Source organism: Diadema setosum, chromosome 1 (genome assembly GCF_964275005.1).
Source record: "Diadema setosum chromosome 1, eeDiaSeto1, whole genome shotgun sequence".
Classification (NCBI taxonomy): Eukaryota; Metazoa; Echinodermata; class Echinoidea; order Diadematoida; family Diadematidae; genus Diadema; species Diadema setosum.
Genome location: NC_092685.1, coordinates 15,016,277 through 15,035,578, shown reverse-complemented (window position 1 = coordinate 15,035,578; position 19,302 = coordinate 15,016,277). Strand labels below are relative to the sequence as shown.

General features: G+C 37.6%; 2 protein-coding genes across 3 annotated transcripts in view; one reads left to right on the top strand and one right to left on the bottom strand.

Annotated features, from left to right (window-relative positions):
• Positions 1-2,129, top strand: part of LOC140237193 (epididymis-specific alpha-mannosidase-like) — a 24,137-nt gene extending 22,008 nt beyond the window's left edge. The window contains exons 18-20 of the mRNA XM_072317137.1: positions 20-166; positions 760-863; positions 2,007-2,129. Coding sequence (XP_072173238.1) covers positions 20-166; positions 760-863; positions 2,007-2,129 — 374 coding nt within the window. The remainder of the gene's footprint in view (positions 1-19; positions 167-759; positions 864-2,006) is intronic.
• A 1,384-nt stretch (positions 2,130-3,513) lies between these two features.
• On the bottom strand, positions 3,514-17,880 carry LOC140234273 (protein YIF1B-B-like). 2 transcript variants are annotated; one of them, XM_072314337.1, is made up of 7 exons: positions 17,789-17,880; positions 14,392-14,651; positions 12,859-12,963; positions 11,360-11,496; positions 9,862-10,017; positions 8,101-8,194; positions 3,514-7,227 (listed from the first exon to the last, which is right to left on the bottom strand). In XM_072314337.1, exons 1-7 carry the CDS (start codon positions 17,820-17,822, stop codon positions 7,060-7,062), a joined length of 954 nt encoding a protein of 317 aa, XP_072170438.1. In that variant the 5' UTR covers positions 17,823-17,880; the 3' UTR covers positions 3,514-7,059. The 2 variants fall into 2 exon arrangements, with proteins under 2 accessions (XP_072170438.1, XP_072170445.1); XM_072314344.1 differs by having other exon boundaries at positions 17,795-17,880.
• Between the last annotated feature and the right edge of the window lie 1,422 nt (positions 17,881-19,302).

Below are 19,302 nucleotides of genomic sequence, written 5' to 3'. Positions count from 1 at the left end.
TTCTCTTTCTTCTTCGCAGTCGACTGGGCTTCTCTCGGCAGATCTCCTCGGCAAAGAGTGGCCGCGGCTTTTTCTGCAGAACTCCCCCCAAACGTGCACCTTCTGACGTTCAAAATACCAGGCTGGCATTTCAATGAATCTGAAGATAACGAGCGATTAGACACGGGTAATTTTAGGAACATATCCCATCGAAAATAGTATAGGATGTTGTACATAAAACTTACTATACAATGTATGCCTATGTATAAGGCCTATTCTATCACAAACTTCTTTAAATTGAGAGCAGTATGTTTATTCGTCTTATTGATAAATCTAGTGATGGTAGCAGTAATAAGGATAATTTTTATATAAGATTTTATATGTAAGAATAAGATGATAATGATGATGATGATGATGGTGGTGGTGGTGGTAATGGTAGTGGTGGTGATGACGATGATCACGATTGTCGATGATGATAAAGAAAATTGGGAAGATATTATAAACCTGGGATCTAGTCTCTTCAAATTAAACACTGTTATCCAATTCGGAAGGTGTGTCATTTTTGCTCAAGATAGCATTACCTTATATCAATATACCTAGGTCACGTGGGCATGCACTTCATTCGAAAATCAGTTGAATTGACAATTATTAATGGAGGCCTACATCATAATTATACGATCATCCATCTTTGTAGACGCATTGCAAGATGATGACATAGTGATAGTCTAGCAAGGGAACTCATCATTTTCAATGTAATTCCTCTGCCTTGCCGAACTACAGGTGACACGGAGCCGAACCTTGATCGCATCCTGTTGCGACTCCAGCATCTCTATGAGGTTGGCGAACATCCCATCCTCTCCAAGCCAGTCATGGTCGACATCCAGGTAGGGTGTATTGTTAACGCCCTTGCTCGGCCAACCGCCAAACCAACTCCTAAGCATATTATCACTATCTAGGATCACTGCTGAAATATCTCATTGGCCTCTTATGCGACAAGGTTGCAAACGGCTTTCTCGGATTTAACATTGCCGGCATTAATTTATTGCTTTAAGCTTCAGTGAAATACACGTGCATGGTACAGCTTCAAACAATGCCCATGCACATGACTGTAATGTAATGTTAGGTAGCCTATAGGTAGCCAATATCAATTTAGCGTTATTGTACAACCTTGTAGTAATCAATGCTCTCGGCATAATAATTACTTAGTATGCCATTATTGAGAAGTGCAAGGGCATAAGACAACGCGTATGACTCTGATTGGAGGTTGTATAGAGGTGACCTATAACGCGATGCAAACACTGCGATCCACTCCAATCTAATAAAGTTTGCATGCTGTACCCAAGGAGGAAAACCATAGATTCTGCCAGTATAGATGATAATCAAAATCAAAATTATATCATCAAAGTTATATAACAATGTGCCTCAATTGCTGGACATATCTTATCTCTGTATTACAGTACACTGTAAGATGTAGGCCTATATACCGGAAGTTGCGAGTGGGGTTGTGGGCGAAATGTCCATGACGGGGCCTTGAGACAGTTTTCAATTTTCCAAGCAGATCCCATCTCACAAGGTCAATGTCGTTTTCATTTGTAAAGAATTGACAGAAAATAAAGGTCGTTTTCTCTCCGTCCTCTCTTTCTTCATCGCCCTCCTCCCCCACTCCCATATCCATCTCTATCTATCAATCTATCTATCATCTGTCTATCTATCCATCTATTTATCTATCATCAAGCTATATATCATGTATCTGTCTACCATTTATCTATCATCCCTCGATCATATATCTATCAATCTATATATCTATTTATCTATGTATTTATCTATATATCTATCATCAATCTATTATTCATCATATATCGACCGTCTATCTCTATCTACCTATCTATTCATCTGTCTACCTATCTATCTATCTATCTATCTATCTATCTATCTATCTATCTATTTAACTATCTATCTTTATTTTCATCTCTTCCTCTACATTGCAATCATTCTTTATATGCTTGAATTTCTCTGTGTCTGTCAAGGCTATTCTCGCCCCACTGGGCGAGGTGATCAGAGTGAACGAACGAAGCCTGACTACAGTGTGGAACATCGCTCGGCTGCAGCGGTGGCACTGGAAGACCAACTCGGGTAAAAATCGTGACTGATTAATAAATCACTTTTTTGAAAGATTCTACAAGACGGCTCACCATTGCAGATTATTAGGAATGAGGCAGTGATTTCCTTACAATATACATGTACAGTGCTTACCCTCAGGACAGCTGAACTAATTTCTATACATAGAATACCTATCACAAACAGGCTAACTCCATAGCCATTGTTCACGGGAGATGCAACAAACTTATTCACTGAAAAAAAACATATTTTATGTACAACGTGACAGGTTTTGTTGCAATATTTCCACATTCACACTGTTCCATATCCAAGTGTCATGTTACTGCATTACCATTCAAATGAACAGGTCCATTTTTTTAGTTGTGCTCTTCCTGATATAATGCATGTACACTAAAAGAAAGTAGGACAATATTTGTAGAATGTATGCTTTGTGTTATGGATTGCCTTTTTGTTGATAAAGTTTAATTGATTATCTTTTGTACGTTTTGTATGTGTAAAGTGTATGCTTTGCATTATGTGTATTGTACATGTACAGTGTATTACCTTTTTGTTGGATGGGAATAAAGTGTAAAGTACAATGTATGATTCAATATTAGATATAATATATACATGTATATGGATTGATACATATTATACAGGTGCAGAGACATATTATTGTGCTCCACAAAATACCTATTTCATTTACATTTGTAAAATGTAAAATATGTAATGTTAAAGAGATCGTTTAGTTTTGGTTGAGACCTAATTTCAGATTCCTAACATTTTTTGGTGAGATAATGACAAACCTCCTATGAAATATGAAAGAGCATGTAATTCTATGAGGAATTTAACGTTTATTTGACGAAAATTGGTTTTGAAATGGCTGAGATATCCAAAAAAGAGCGATTCTAATAAAGTGTGGGACCCACACTTTATTACGATTGCTTTGTTTTACTTTGTTTTGGGATGTTTCAGTCATTCGAAACACGATTTCCATCAAATAAACCTTGAATTCCTCTTAAAATGGTATGCTCTGTACATAGTATAAGTGTTTTCTTGGTATCTTGCAAAAAGTTAAAAGCCCAATTCTCATCTCCACCAATACTGTACCATCCCTTTAACATGCCAACTTTCCTCTCACACTGCTTCACTTTCTAGCCAATCTCGACTACCCAACCGTACAGACATCAGCCAACCTAACAGCAGGACTCCAACCACAGGCAACCACTGACCAAGTTTTCAATGTCCTGATACATCCTCAAAACATCAAGACATTCTTCGTTTACCTGAAGAAACCCCCCACATAGACAGTCATCTCATTGAAAATTAAAAAAAAAAAATGATTCAGACAGTGATCTTCACTCTGATATTGTTCAATTAAAAGACATAAGGGATGCATATAAAAGCTTAGAAGATGAACAAGCAAACAGACAAACAAATAGATGTTTCATCCAAGATTTATTTCATGGACCTATAATGAACAATGTGTAATGACCAGATAGCTATACACAGAATAGGTTTCCCCAATGTTATAAACTGTTTGCCATGCCCAGAATGCCTGCGCTGCTTTAGTATACGTACATGTACTGCTTAATCCATGAGACACCATCATGTTATTTAGCTGCTCCTCAGTTCTATTATTCCTGCCAAGCTGTGTTTTGAAAATTTAACCAGTTTATCACGCTGTACGCTCCCTATAGACTCTGGCCACTATTCAGTGGGTCCCTGGAGGCAATGGATTAATCTTACACATCTCACAGCATCTACAACTTCCACTTACCCCAAATCTATCACCATTCGTTCCCTCCTTTCGAGTAAGAGCATGTAGCTCATTATAAAAGTACATGTACAGCATATATTATTTATAATTGTTTGACCATTTCAATGACATTTAGACTTTGGTTTAGCCATGCCACCATCAAGAAGTACAAGTAACACATCACCATACGAGGGAGGGGCTCAGTCATACTGCACCATATATGCAGACACATAACGTTGTTGGCCAATCAAGGTACCTTTACCAGTCCTCAATGAGGCTGTGCAATAAGCTGGACAATTATAAAGGGCCAGTACCAGGTTACAGTAAGGAGTAATGCATGTACATGTTATATATTGACTATCATCTGAATGAAAAAGAATTGAACAAAAATGGAATCATAGCACACTTTTTATTTCACTGCAGTAAACTATGCACAGTAGAGTATGTTCACTCCTGGTGTATGTGCTTGCTTCATGCTGCATGTACACATAGTAGAGCATTCTACAGAAGCAGAGATTTCGGAAAAGCAACCAAACCAGCCATCCATTTACATGTACCTTAAATCATACGTAGGAAATAAATGCTGTTTTTGTTTTACTCTCCTTCACCGCACTAAGGCATTGCTATTGTTTGCATGCATTCATCTCTTTTGACATCAAGTTTATTGATCACTAACAGCAGGCAAGATGGCTTGCATGGAGAGACAATAATATGGTGTGCGCAACATTGTGTTCAGCTGCAATAGTCTGCAATACAGTTTGTAAGATGAATAAATAATGCATGTACATTATGGTTCCATTTGATGTTGAGAAACAATAAACAAGATATTTAAAAGTCATTATTTCGTAAAACAAAATGTGTTACCATGGGAAGAAAAAAACAGTGACCCAATGTTGCAGGAAGATTACTGATCATGTAGTTTAAATTGCCTTTTTTTGCATGATGGAAAAAAAAAGAGAGAAAAGGTTAACTTGATAATAGTGGCATGATGCTTACATCACTGATCATGTACAAGTATTTCAATGTCGGTAAATATTCTTTTCTTCTACAGTCTTTTTTATTTGACGTTCTGGTTTCATAAGGAATCCCTTCAAGCATTTAAGTGCATTAAATGGCACAACCACTGTATGAGCAATCACTGTTATGCATGTCTTTCAGTCAAATGCCACACGACACAAGGAAATTTCTTGGTGTCTATGACATCACATTTTAAATAGTCTCAATCACAGAAGTATAGTAAGCATACCCTTTACAACTTTGTGATTTACAGTATATTTACTCACTGCACTGACAGCTTTGTCTATACACATATAAACCTCAGCCTTGCCAATTTTCTGTTCAGACCAATACTTGGAACACTTCAATTGGCTTTGTAAAATTTTACTGCTTCTTATATAATTTTGTCTCAGCCATATCTGATTCGAAAATTTACTTCTGTTTGCAAAGTATCTAGAGCACATGTACAGTCTGTAGTCAACCTCCTCTAAAAAAAAAGAGAAAAATGATGGTCAAGTGTATGATCAATTCTTCATGAACACCTAATTTCCATGCTGACTCTATGTCAGCTTAAAGTAATTCACCATGGAAAAAAGTGAAGTAAAACCATTTCGAGAGAAATTTAATCTCCAGTACACTCATTCATGGCGCGCATATGTATAAAAGCCAAAGTGATTTAAAAAAAAAAAAACCACAAGCTTCATCACTTCATGATTCGAGGTTTTTACTGCAAGTAGTCAAGTCGAGAAAAGCCAAGTCAAGTAACGTAGCCTGCATATATGGACATAGTAGCATATACGTCAGACACATGTCAATTTGTGCTTTCATACACTGTTTCATAAAGGCAATGCCACTCAAGTATAGTACATCAGCTGTTTTGATTTCTTTCTTTTTGTTGTTTTTGTTGTTGTTGATGCCAAAGGCATGAAGGGAGCACTAATCAGTCAACATTATTGTTATTCCCTAAAATGGCCTGAATGGGTGATGACCACAGAAGGGTTCACTGAATGTGAATCTTAAACTTTATGAACAACACATGGGCATTAAACCCCACTCCACCACACTGTAGCACATACTAATGCCTGGTTGTTTCTTTTTTTCTCAATTCAGCTGATGCTACAGAAGACAACATAGGGCACATACTTAAAGGACAAGTCCACCTCCAAAGACATGTGAACTGAGTGAAGACAACAATACTAGTAGAAGACATCAGTGCAAGTTTGGGGAAAATCGAACAATCCGTTCAAAAGTTATGATTTTTTGAAGTATCTGTGCAGTCACTGCTGGATGAAAAGACTACTACAGTGTATGATGTCACATGCATACAACGATATAAGGAAAATAAAAAGAGAATTTCGCAAAACTTTACTTTTTGAATAAAGTGCACATTTCTCTGACTTGTTACTGACATATGTTAAGGGTAATATTATTCCCCATGCCTCCTGAAAGAGAGAAGGCAAGTGTTCTTTTGTTATGCGAGAAAAGTAAAAATATGTTGAATTTTCTTTATACTTTCTTTATTTCGTTGTACTCATGTGACATCACAAGCTATAGTAGTCTTGTCATCCAGTCGTGACTGAGCAGAAACTTCAAAAATTCATAACTAAACTTTTGAACGGATTGTCCAATTTTCCTCAAACTCTCGCTGATCCGTTCTACTAATATTGCTGCATTCACAAAACCCACATGTCTATGAAGGTGAACTTGTCCTTTAACAACAATGGCAATGACAACAAACACATACACACACACACACACACATATTACAATAGTGAAAATTATTTAATTGCAAAAACTACTAAATGACTTAACAAAAGAAAAAGGAAACAAAATTTGAAGAATGTTATGAAGGATATAACATGTACATAAACTGAGAATAAAATTCTACTGGCAACAGGAAACAAAAGTTCTTGCAATTTCTAAGCAGTGAAGTCCTTAGCAAAGCCTCATTGTATTACTCTCATTTGCTCCCCCATGGAGCTTTCATAACAAATCACCATGAAAACAGAAACGCTGAAACCTTGTCTTACCACAGATTGTCTACATACAGGGTTTGTTTGTTTTGTTTTGTGGCTTGTTGTTGTTTTGTTTTTGTTTTTTGAGGGAGAGGGGGGCATCAGTACCGCAGAATATTTCCATTAAAAAAAAAAGGAAATTTTTTTATTACAAATAAACTACACTGGATATTTCAAAGTACCAACTCGGGTCCCCATGTGTGAAGTGCACGCCTACATGTCCTTGACGGTGGTATGTCTTGTCAGATGGTACGTCAGCCAGTAGATAAAGACTGGTTGCATCACGGCGATGAACAGGAGGATGTACATCCGTCGCTTGTTGCCGTAAGCCATGCCTTCGTGCTGCGACTCGGGAAGGATGATCAGCTTCAGATTCCGAACCTAGTGACAAATTTCGGGAAAATTGGAAGGAAGAAACAATAGTTAGAAAGGAGTCCATCTATATTGTGTTCACTGTACTTCACAAGAAACAGGCATATTTGAAAGCCCAGCTCAAAACCCATAAAACGTCTCAGATTACGATTTTTTGTAATGGACCAGAATAACAAATTGTGTGTATGTGTGTACTGTAGGAGCTGAAATTTTCGGGGTGGTTTTATTTTCGCGAATTTCGCGAATCGCCTTTGAACCGCGAAAGTAACAACACGCTAAAAAAAAACAACGTGCGAATAGATAAGCACAGTTAGACCTCGCAACCGCGAAATTAACAACACATGAAAATGTTCTCCTAGCAGTAATTCGTGAAAATATCTGTACGCAAAAATTTCAGCTCGTACAGTATATAAATGTATTTTTCACTATGCATCCCTGATACTAGAAAAAATCTAGCTAAAGGATAACCTTAAAGTTGAATATTTGACACTCAAAGACAAAATCCAATCCCTTTTACTGCAAATGTACATCAGAATTTAATTGCTTTTGTTAAAACAAAGTATGAATTTTGCCTCACCAGATATTTACATGTAGCTGATATTCACACATGAAATCCTTCTTTTGGTTTTAAATATCAAATTATTAATGGACCACGAGTATGATAAGTCTTTGTTATACTGTTACTGACCCACACGAGTATTAAAATCCTCTAGTTCCAGTCTTTCACATGTTCTGCTCTCCATCACACCGGTACAGAATTACCGGTAGGATTTTGAATGTAATTATGTAACTTTACTTGAAATTTAAATTCTCAGCTGTATTAAAATGCTACCCCACCATCAAAACATTGTAAAGCCCCCACGGCCATTCCTCAACACTCACCAAGAAAAACACTATTGAGACACTGGTATACAAGAATGTGATGTAATAAAAGAAGGATCCAAAAACCACACTGGCAAGGAGACACAGGATCATACTGGAGAGAAGACAAATTTAATAGGAGAAAAAAAAAAGACAAAAATTCATGTCTTTGTCAGTGATTGACTAATAAACTACAGGGAAATCCAATTATTACAAGCTTGCTTACAACAAGGTACCAGTTTCAGCAAAGTGAAATCAGCAGTCCCAGCGACCATTTCATAACAGGGTTTTCCTGTATGACATTCCTCGTCATATAATGGATACCCAATTACTCTCTTGGTCAAACTTTTATGAGACTGATAGACATTCTTATGCATAGCTGCTAACATTTATTGAATCATCTCATGTAAATTACCAACAGTGGGTGGCTTTGCATAGAAGTGCTCAGTATATTTATCATAAAGGGATTACTAAAACAGCAGAATTTTACAAGGCCAAAGTAGAAGTCCCGTGCTGAAATTATTACTAATAAACAATTTTACTAATAGGTTTGGCAGCTATGCTAATGTCTCATTCTTGCAATTACCCTAAGCACGTCTACCTCTCCATCCAACAGAACAGTTTCTTGTATATTCACTCCAACCAAAAATTAACATCTGGTTACCAGAATTCAATTAATGCAAATACCCATTTCTGGAAGAATTTAGAAGGGGAATGAAACCTAAATAGACATTGAATGAATGCAGCAATATTAGTAAAACATATCAGCAGAATTAGAGGGAAATCAGGCAATCTGTTCAAAAGTAATGAATTTTAAAAGTTTTGGTGCAGCCATCGCTGGATGAAAAGACCACTACAGTTTGTGACATCATGAATATACGTTATAAGGAGAATTCTACAAAACAATTTTTTTAACAAAAAGCACACATCCCCTTGACTCACTGCTGACATATATTACCGAAAGTATTATTCCCTTTGCTTTCTGAAAGAGGCAAGTCAAGTGCTCTTTTAAGATGCCATAAAAAGTGAAAATATGTTGAATTTTCTTTACATTTTCTTTGCATCCTTTTTCTCCCAAATATGACATCACAAAATGATGCTTTTTCATCCAGCGATGGTTGTGCCAAACCTGTGCCAAAACAATTTATGACTTCTGTAAAAGTTGTCTGATTTTCCTCAAACTTTAAGATGTGTTCCATTACTCTTCCTGCTTTCCCTCCATTCACATGAAGTATATTTGGGCTTCATTCTCCTTAAAGGCACCGTTTAAAAAATGTTTCCAATTTGAAAATCTCAGCTTCACTGTCCTACATGCCATCCGAGCCTCTGATAATTTGTAAGTATAACCCTATGAAAAATTAGGGCTGCAAATAAACACTGAAGCTTCAAAATAATCAAAATCTGTGGGTGACAAGATTTACTCCACGCAATATTTTCCATAGAAGAAAGTGTAGTAAAGAATACACCACTCAGCAAACAATTTATTGGTATGGAGATACTCGTTACAAAGATCCCTTAAAAGTGACTGCTTAATTCTCAACAATGATGTTAGCAGGAGTGTTTCTTCATGCATTTGAACACCATCATACAGGATGGTCAGAAGAGTTTGACAATATTGGAGAATTGAGCCCCCACAATTTGAATTAGGACAAGTACAAATTACAGCTTGGTGGATGTAGTCCGGTGGATGTAGTCCACTGGATGAAAAGAACATTATTGGATGATTTCTCATATATAGAGAGAGTATTACGGATAGCACAACTTAATTCTCTCAGTACCCACCTGCAATATTTGTAGCCGCAGAATGCCACCAGGTCCAGTTTTCTTAGTGCTGTGTGGATGTTGGTGATGTACATTGTGATGATAACGGCAACGATTTCAATGATGAACCAGACTAGGGCGGAGCTGCCCTGCCTACCGAGCATTTCAGGAGAAAACCTTTGGGAACAAAGCATGTGGATGACCTCAGTATCTCAATTGTTCTTAAAAGGGTCAATTCAAGAGATAGAACAGCAGTGTTGTCTTCACAGGGAGCTAATAATTCAAAAATCATATCCCATTCATATGCTAAATCAAACTTCACATGGCAAGTAATGAGGTATTCATCTCCCTTTTGACATGGTAGCTATGCCTGGCAGAAATCATTCCTGAGGAAACTCCTTCTAAGAAACTCAATACTGACGTCCTCAATACTGGGGGGGGGGGGGGGAATCTACATAAAAGTTTGATGGGCCATACCATTCAATTGTCCTGGAATCAACCTTTGGATACATGGAAATCTATAGGGACTTGTTATGTAATGATTTGCAATTGAATGGGAGCTGATACCATTATGAATGTCCGAATTTAAATCATAACAAGAACTACTGCACACTGAAGACACAAGCTCCTCTACAGCATTTTGAATTTTACCATTTTTAGCAACTGCTACTGCTACATATTTTCTGTACAACAGGGGAAATACGAAGTCCAACACTGAGGCCAGGTATGTGTTCTATAACACTTACGAAAAGTGTTGAGGGTTGTTGTACATTTTAATGTACATACACACAGACAGCATCACAGTCTGAGTGAAGCACTGTAAATGGTGAATTTTGCTGCTTCTCTTCCAAACTCCTTTGCCAATGTCACTACTCTTCATGTTATCACACCCCCCTTTCCCCCATTAAAGTTGAACTGAGTTTCTTTACCTTTATTTCAAAAATGTAATTTGTAAGCTTTACTGAGAAGTATAATATAGCATCTAAAGAACATGAGCAGCAAGACAATTAACCTTCCTTCAGAAGCATACCCTAAATACAAGTATGGTTTCACTGCAGGTCCATTACATACGTATCAATCAATGTGTGCACTGATTGCAAGGTACAGTACAGGATGCAAAACAACAGCTAAGTTCAGAGACTCCAACTCTCCCACATTTGACAGGTGATCTCCTGTGAAGCTATTTTCACATAAATCTGCTGGTCTCCCGCTTCAGTTGTAATCTTTCTGCATTAGAAGTGTATCCCCGACTTAAAATGCTCAGTTGCAGTTTTGTCACAAATGTTCAATAATATAAGGCTAAGATAGCACCAGAAAGCATCTTCAACCCTAGAGCTTCCAGGGCCCGAAAGCAGGTCCCGGTCCCCAGCCACAATGGATGTCACACTCATGGCACACATAATACTGCATACATGTTCACGCCATGAGAGTCTCCAGTTACCTAGGGGTCCAGGCTGGAGAATCTCCAGTTTAAGAGATGCTTGGGGGTTGGAGTCTCTATAAGCTATTGTGTACAAACCTTTGTTGCTGTCCGAGAGCCACCCCTGCAAGGAGAAGGTATGTGACAAAAGCCATGGAGGGGATGTACAGGTCTGGCGCATTGATCTCATAGCGAGGGGCAACCGGCTCGTCCTGGTTGTACTGTATGGTCCAGTTCTGAAACCAAGTACAGGTGTAAGATGTACATACCAGAATACCAATCACATTTGATTGATTCATTTCAATTGATGATTCATGCTATTTGCAAGTACAATCATAAGGACTCCATCTGTTCATATGATCATCACAGAGAAAACTTGTAGGTTGAGAGTAACAGGTGGAATGGACACATACAATGTTACTTCTTTTGTATATTTTCAAGATACATTATATGGTGTATCTGTAAATTGCAAAGGAAGTATCCTCTAAAATGCTTCATACTGATAAACAGGGAAGTCCCAGCAAGGTTTCTGTGTCTCTGTGTGTCCAAGAGGAAGATGAAAATGTAAAAATTGGCCCCTATTTTTGGCCCATCCCCACCCGCTCCAAACCAAATGGGGGCACAACTGGCTCTGACATGAACAAACTTGAAAATGCACTTTGAATGAATGTGCTTTCTAGTATTTATAGGAGATTTTCTTAAACGATTCTCTAATTTGGGGGTTCTATGACCATGGGGGCCCATAAGTGGGGTATGTTGCCCCTATTTGACAATGCATTTTCAAGAAGATGACAAAAAATTGGGCCCTAATTTGGTCCCCCACCCCATCCCACCCCCATGGTGAACAAACTTGAACCCGCATCACTTATCTACTTACTAATAGCACTAATTTATCTTATTACTGCTGTTTCCAGGGAAGATTTCCAAGATTCCTTAATTTGGGGGCTCCCTCTCACTTCCACCCTCGCTCCCTAAAGTGGGGAATGTGCCCATGCGTACATATACATGTACATATTCTATCATAATACCTGTCGAGTTTGGGGACAAATTTGGCCATGCATTTCAAGAAGATGAATGTGAAAAATTGGGCTCTAATTTGTCCCATCCCCCCCCCCCCCCCGTGACAGAGTCTACCCCAAAAGTGAACAAATATGAACCTTCATCACTAATCTTATCTGATCTAATCTAATCAAATCTATTATAAACTCATCTTATACCTGCTGATTCTAAAAAAAGATTTGTCAAGATTCCTAAATTTCATGCACTAACTTAGCTTATCACTGTTGGTTCTAAGAAGAAGCTAAACAAAACAAGAAGGCAGATTACCTGGTACACTTAACCCGTTGAGGACGAGTCCCGAGTATACTCGGGCAAGTGTCAATGGGAAATGCATGTTGTAGCAAAATCAGCCAGTCCTCAACGGGTTAATAGCTGACCAGGAAGATCTCAGGAAGAAAAAAAATGGTAAACTACACATCACATACACTGTATAATCATTGCAGTTAGTCTAAAATGGGCATGTATCAGTAACCATGAATTTCAGGATGGCTTATAATTGGCATTTATTTCTTACTAGCAAGATGTGATTGTAAACTTACCGTGTGTGAGAATGGGAAAAGGAGAATGAGAAGTTTCTTTGCCACGTATGTTGTGTCCACTGCAAAGTAATATTTGAGCTTGCTGACGGACATAAATCTGTCAATCTGGATAGGCAAAAAAAATAAATAAATAAATAAATAAACAAAACAAGGAAGTTGGTGACGACAATTTGCACATGACTAGAGAAAAGACATTGCTAACAGACTGTCATGGTATTTCTACAGGTATGTGTGTGAGATTTTGCTTCAGTGGTTGTAATTTTCAGACCTCCCAACCTTTCTGACTAAAAAATAGGGATGATTTGGCTCAAAAGTAGGAAAGAAAGAGCAATTCCCATAGGAGTGTATAGTAAAATTATCCAGAAAAATAGGAAACTCCTGTTGAAAGAAGAACTGGGAATGGTCAAAATTCATTCTTTCCTCGAAATTCAGAATGGTTGGGAAGTCTGGATTTTGCATGAACCCTTACCTACATGTATGCATATATGAAATGTGAACACTAGAATATGCATTGGCCGCAGTCTTTTCATAAGTTAGCAATAACAGACATTCTGGGACCATCTAAATGTTACCACAAGTCATTTATGCAAGCACTATGACACAGACCTGCTCAGCTTATAAATGCTCCGAGGCTTATTTGAGTTAACAAGGACACGTGTATGCGACATGTTGGTCACAGGGAGTAAAATGAAACTTTCATTGAAGTTTCATTCTCACTAGCAAGGAACATGTTTGAGTAGCCATACGATATACCCCTGTGAAAATCACTGTAAATCTCTTCAACAACATGAAGTACAAGTTAGTTGGGACCTAAATATTTGCTATGCTGGGTGCCGTATTCACCTGTGATAAGGCTGCAGTAGCAACTGATGACAAAACACAAGTTGTCACTTGATTGTGGAATGCAGCACTGTCTGTAAGATTGATTAATTCAGTGGATGCTATAGAGTGGCTCATTGTTACAATGCACAGTTAGTCCCATAGGCCCAAATTCACGAAGGTGGTACAAATGAAACCATGGTTTAAACCAAGGACAAAAACCATGGAGCGCCAAGTGTTGCATGGAATATTTCGTTACGAAATTAGTTATTTCGTCGAGGAAATGATTATTTTGTAACGAAATGACAACATTTTGTAACTAAATGAACATTTCGTCCATGAAATGATAATTTCGTTGACGAAACAGTCATTTTGTCGACGAAATGACCAATTTCGTAAAGAAATATTCAATGCGACACTTGGCGCTCCATGGTTTTTGTCCATGGTTTAAACCATGGTTTCATTTGTACCACCTTCGTGAATTCGGGCCATAAAGTAGATGATTCACCGAGATGGAAAGGTCATGATTTGGTTGTGGTGCCATTTAGGCTGCATCCTGCATTCACTGCTTTATTTCTGTTACAAAAATAGAGCAGGAATATGATTTATAATCACTTTCCCCACAATGCCTGGTCATTCCTCCCCCCTCCATTACCTCCATCTCAACCCCCCCCCCCCCACCCGAAAAAAAAAGAATCAAAATTTGAACCTCACCTGTTTCTCCACCACATCCTTTCCCTGGTCAGCCAAGGATGCCCCATACTGCATGGCCATGTTGGCCATTGGATCGTTGATCAGTTGCTGGCCTGGAAAGCTAGGCTGCATAGGGTTGGCTGGACCCATGTATTGGTTTGGGGGAATCCCCCCTCCCTGATGAGCTGGGGGTGGTCCAGTGCTGGTGTCATCAAACAGTGGGGTGGGGCCATCACGATTCTTTGACTTACTTTTCCTCTGATGGCCTGTTCTCTGCTGGGCTGCATATTTACATCAGGAGAAAAAAAAAATACATTTGACATTTATTGCACGCAAAGAATGATGAAATGTACTGGGGCACACAGTTTTATGCAAGGATCTTGCCCTAGAAGATTAGCAAGCTTTAGATCTGAGAGGTGAATGCCAAGACGAAGCAGCCTCCCTGGTTGGACTATCGAAACACCTGTCTCGCGCATATGTGCAGAACACTGTTTTTTTTTTTCCCAATTAACATCATCTTAGCATTCGCGTTGCAGATCTACAGCTAGCTATTCTCCATAATGTAAACCAGGTGGTGTAGAGAACATCAACAACAGGAAATGGACGACATGACAAGATGGACTACTAAACCTTTATAAATTATAGCAAATTTTCAATGTAAAGCTATTGGAATTGGACATTTAGCCCAAGACAATCATTTTCTTGAAAATGTTCTGCTTGCACATACATGTACTGTGATTAAATCATTCAGGTGCAACTGAAAATAAATTTCTTTGAAATGAAAAGAAGTGAATTGTGATCCAAATGCATACAAGCATAGTTAATGGTTAAAGATTCAAGTAGAAATACAGAAACCTTCACACGAAGATGCTCAATATCACAGAACATTAAGTGATACTGACAGGAAAACAGATTTGTTTTACTGCAATGCAAATGAAACTATTTCTAAAATAAATTTGTGGCATATCTCCTATTTTCTGTGACCCTATTAAATGCCCACTGGTATCTGTTTCTATAGATTCTTTTAAAGATGATATGAATGTATGTACCTACTCATTTACAGATCTGTGAAACCTTAAGCAGTTACACTGTTTACTAGTTATTCACTGGCCTGATGACATACAGTGATACAGTCAATTAGACAATTCTGTGATAGCACTGACAAATACAAGTTGTAAACTATGTGTACTGTATTCACAAAAGTTTGACAATTTATAAATACACTGAGCAGTCGACAATTCAAGCGAAAGCAAGGCGATGTTTGGCAAACTCTTGACAACAAAGTTCAGCAGAATGACATGGACACAGCATATTTATGCAAGGAAAGAAATGTGAATAAGTGAAACGATCAGAGCAGGGATCAGAAATCATACACAATTTGCTCTGTCAATTATCCAGAGTTCACTTAAGTTGGCATGCATGGGTCCATGACTTTGTACTGTCTACAATGACACAAGATTACAAGATGATACATGCTCAGGTGTCCATTCAGGGTAAATACAGACAAAATCTGAAGCAAATGATAATCAATCATAATCATAATCATCATATAAAAAATGATAATGATAGTGAGAATAATCACAATGTTCACTAAGAATGATAATTTAATGATATGCACACACTGTATACTACGTGCATTAGGCAGTGTCCTTTTTTTCTTACAGGCATTAAATATTGGCATTGTTACTCTCAGGCCCACAGTGTAAACATTACACCATTCATAAAGTGGGCTGGGGTTTGAACATTTCTGCCCAATATTCATGCTGAAACTACAACTGTACTTAAAATGTAAAAATTGAAAAATGACAAAAAGACAAAAATGCATGCACTACAAGGCCTTTCTTTCTTTCTTTTGAAAGGAAAAAGTACATTGTAAAGTAGTAATTTAGATGAGTAAAGAATGAGAATCAAAACAAAATGTAAATGAGAAATTAATGTTTCTTTTCATTTCATTCTTATTCAGTATGAACATTTTATGCAACCATACAATGCTAACAGAAAAGCAGTAAAGCAGTGGAACATACAAGAAAATAACTTTCAATTCAGTTTTAGCTCCAACTGGTTTGGAATACATGAATACCATTGTCAATCACTCAGTGAAAGAACTGTAAATGTGACAATGGTAAAACAAGTAAACATGCCCTCATTTAATGAAGTGATAAACTAAAACAAAAAAGAATAGGGTTTGTGAGCCCTCAGGAAAGAAGTAACACTATTGAAAACTGATACTGTGCAAAACAGTCGGCACCTACTTTTACTCATAACACAATATGATCTATTTTACAGCAAAATAATAACAAATCAGAATTGCTATTGGATTCAAAACAACACCTCCTTAAGAGTCTTAGGGTGTGTATTAAAATGTCAATTATTCAGATGGAAACCACACACTGCACTAGCTAATTCTGTACAGTGACAGGTCAGGGCCGTGTATTGTATACCCACGGTACTGTAGTTAAATATAATCTCCTATAGGGTCTATTATCGGTATTTGTTTTTAGTGTTAAAATTAATAATAGGTCTATTTGTATTAAGTAGGCAAACTAAGTGTATTCTCCATATGCATATCATATATGAAAGTAGACAGAAAGATCCGTCTGTCAATCCGGAGGACTCTTTTACATTTTGCCATTAACGCTGTCCTCCGTAGACGGAGGGGATCCGTGAAGCCAGACGCAGTCTCTGCGGAACATTCCCCGACGGACAGTACAGACCGATCTTTTCGGTCAAATATGAAAGATGAAAATTACCTTGAAAATTTCTTACATAAATCTTTAAGTTCAAGTTCTACCTAGATTCTATATGTTCTTGCTACTTGTGAATATCCAGCATGGTCAATAAATATTAATACAATAATGGGTAAAAATTGAGAGCTTTAATTCAAGTTCAGGACTCATCATTATTGGTCATGGGCCATGCACTGCACTGTGTGTGCACACTATAATGATTATGAAGGAAAAGCGAGTGGCATTTTGAAACCTGGCTGTGCTGGAGTATTCCGATAAAATTGAAAACATAATAGGGTTTCTAATGGGCTTCACATAGAATTATTAAGTAACGTACAAACAGTACAATAGAACATTCAAGCCGTCAAAACTGGACTAATACGAGGAAAGAACTTTACAGTGACACATGCAATGCGTGAAATTAAAAATTGCCACGAATCCAAACGGGTGACGTGACACCAAAGCCACATATCGGGTGCGGCGCGGGAGGGGTATCGCTGGCAGGAGTTCCCTTGCGTTGACAACATGCATACTGCTGAGCACAGGTACAACGTAAAAAATAAAAGCACTTGGTCAGCAGTCGGGAGCACACTTGGATGGCGGCTACAGCTCTCATCCTTCGGGTTTGTTTGTTTGTTTGTTTTACCAGCACCACATCAAACACCTATGAAAGAAAGAAGAGGTTAACATACACTTACGATGCCTCAACCCTGGTGGAACATCCATGTTACTTTCGATAGAATTTAACTGGGTTTTACAAAAGATTCTTCTTGTCGTTTCCGTCCGTAGTGCTAGTGCAGATCAGATGTGTTTCAGAAGAGCAGCAGCGCAGCAGAACGAGCGGCGCGGCGGCGCGGCAGAGTGTACTAGGGTTGTAGTGGCCAGCTTCATGTGTAATCATTTATGCCACGGCTTACAATACCGCCTAGCTTGGTGGAAATAAAAAAGACAAGAAAAAAAAAAAAACTTTCTTACTGAACACGTATGTATGGAACGCTAAATAGACCACGAACAGACTGTACCTTTTTAAATATCTGTGTTATCAAGGGAGTGTCGTCCTCGGCAGGCAAACATTGAAACTACATAGCATGTAGTATAAGTAGTGTAAGTGAGGCTGTTGCATGCAATGCACTGCTACCTCTAATTTCAAAATTAAGATATTGCCATGGGGAATTCTCTGCTGGTTCCTGTTTCATAATCAGTGGAGCATTGAGATAGTCATACTAGTGAAATAACAATAGAATGGACCTTCAGCTAAAACTTTATCGAAGTATGTTGGAGGGAGAAACCACCACAAGCAACGATCATGTTTGATATTTTGATTTTGATCTAATCATTTTGCTTGTATCATAGTCCTATGTGCGATGCAGATGCTGTACCCCCTATACATGCCACAAATATATTTCTAAGACAAACTATAATCAACAACATAGATGAGAAAATGAAGTGAGAAGAGCATTCAAACTTTGATGGACAGTATAACTTTCCAGCCGAATTTTTAGCAGGACTACCAATAAGATCCAGCTGTCCAAAACAAAGAGAGAAAAAAAAATAAAAGTGAGAGCGTCATGAAGTTCGAGTGAGGGATATGGATAGGGGGATACGTGAAGATATACATATGCCAACTACCATATCATTATAACGATTAATGTTGAAGAACTGGCAGTGTAAGTCACTCTGACGTCTAGATAATCATGCATAGTTATTCTTTCACTCACATTATTGTTGATAGGTAGAAGGCATTCTTATCACTGAATATTTTGACAATAGTCCTTGTGTTAATGACTTGACGTACAATGATTAACTCATATATTTTGAGGTATTAACCCAATGAAAGTCTGTGCTATCATTAAAGTAATCATAATATTATATAGTTCTGGTATAGACGAGTTCCGGTTAAGAGAATTATGTACAAAGTATAAGAAGAGAAGGGAACAATTCTACCTACTCTCTATGGAAAGCGGTTCTTATGTATAGATATAGATATAGATATAGATATAGATATAGATATAGATATAGATATAGATACAGATATAGATATAGATATAGATATAGACATAGATATAGATATAGATATAAATATAGACATAGATATAGATATAGATATAGATATAGACATATATATAGATATAGATAGATATAGATATAGATATAGATATAGGTATAGGTATAGGTATATAGATATAGATATAGGTATAGGTATATA

Coding starts and splice junctions, on each gene's coding strand:
- LOC140234273 (XM_072314337.1), bottom strand. CDS start 17,822: ATGGATGTTCCACCAGGGTTGAGGCATCGTAAGT. Junction 12,964..14,391: donor AGGATGTGGTGGAGAAACAG/GTGAGGTTCAAA, acceptor TTGCCTATCCAG/ATTGACAGATTTATGTCCGT. Junction 7,228..8,100: donor TCTCAATAGTGTTTTTCTTG/GTGAGTGTTGAG, acceptor ATTTGTCACTAG/GTTCGGAATCTGAAGCTGAT.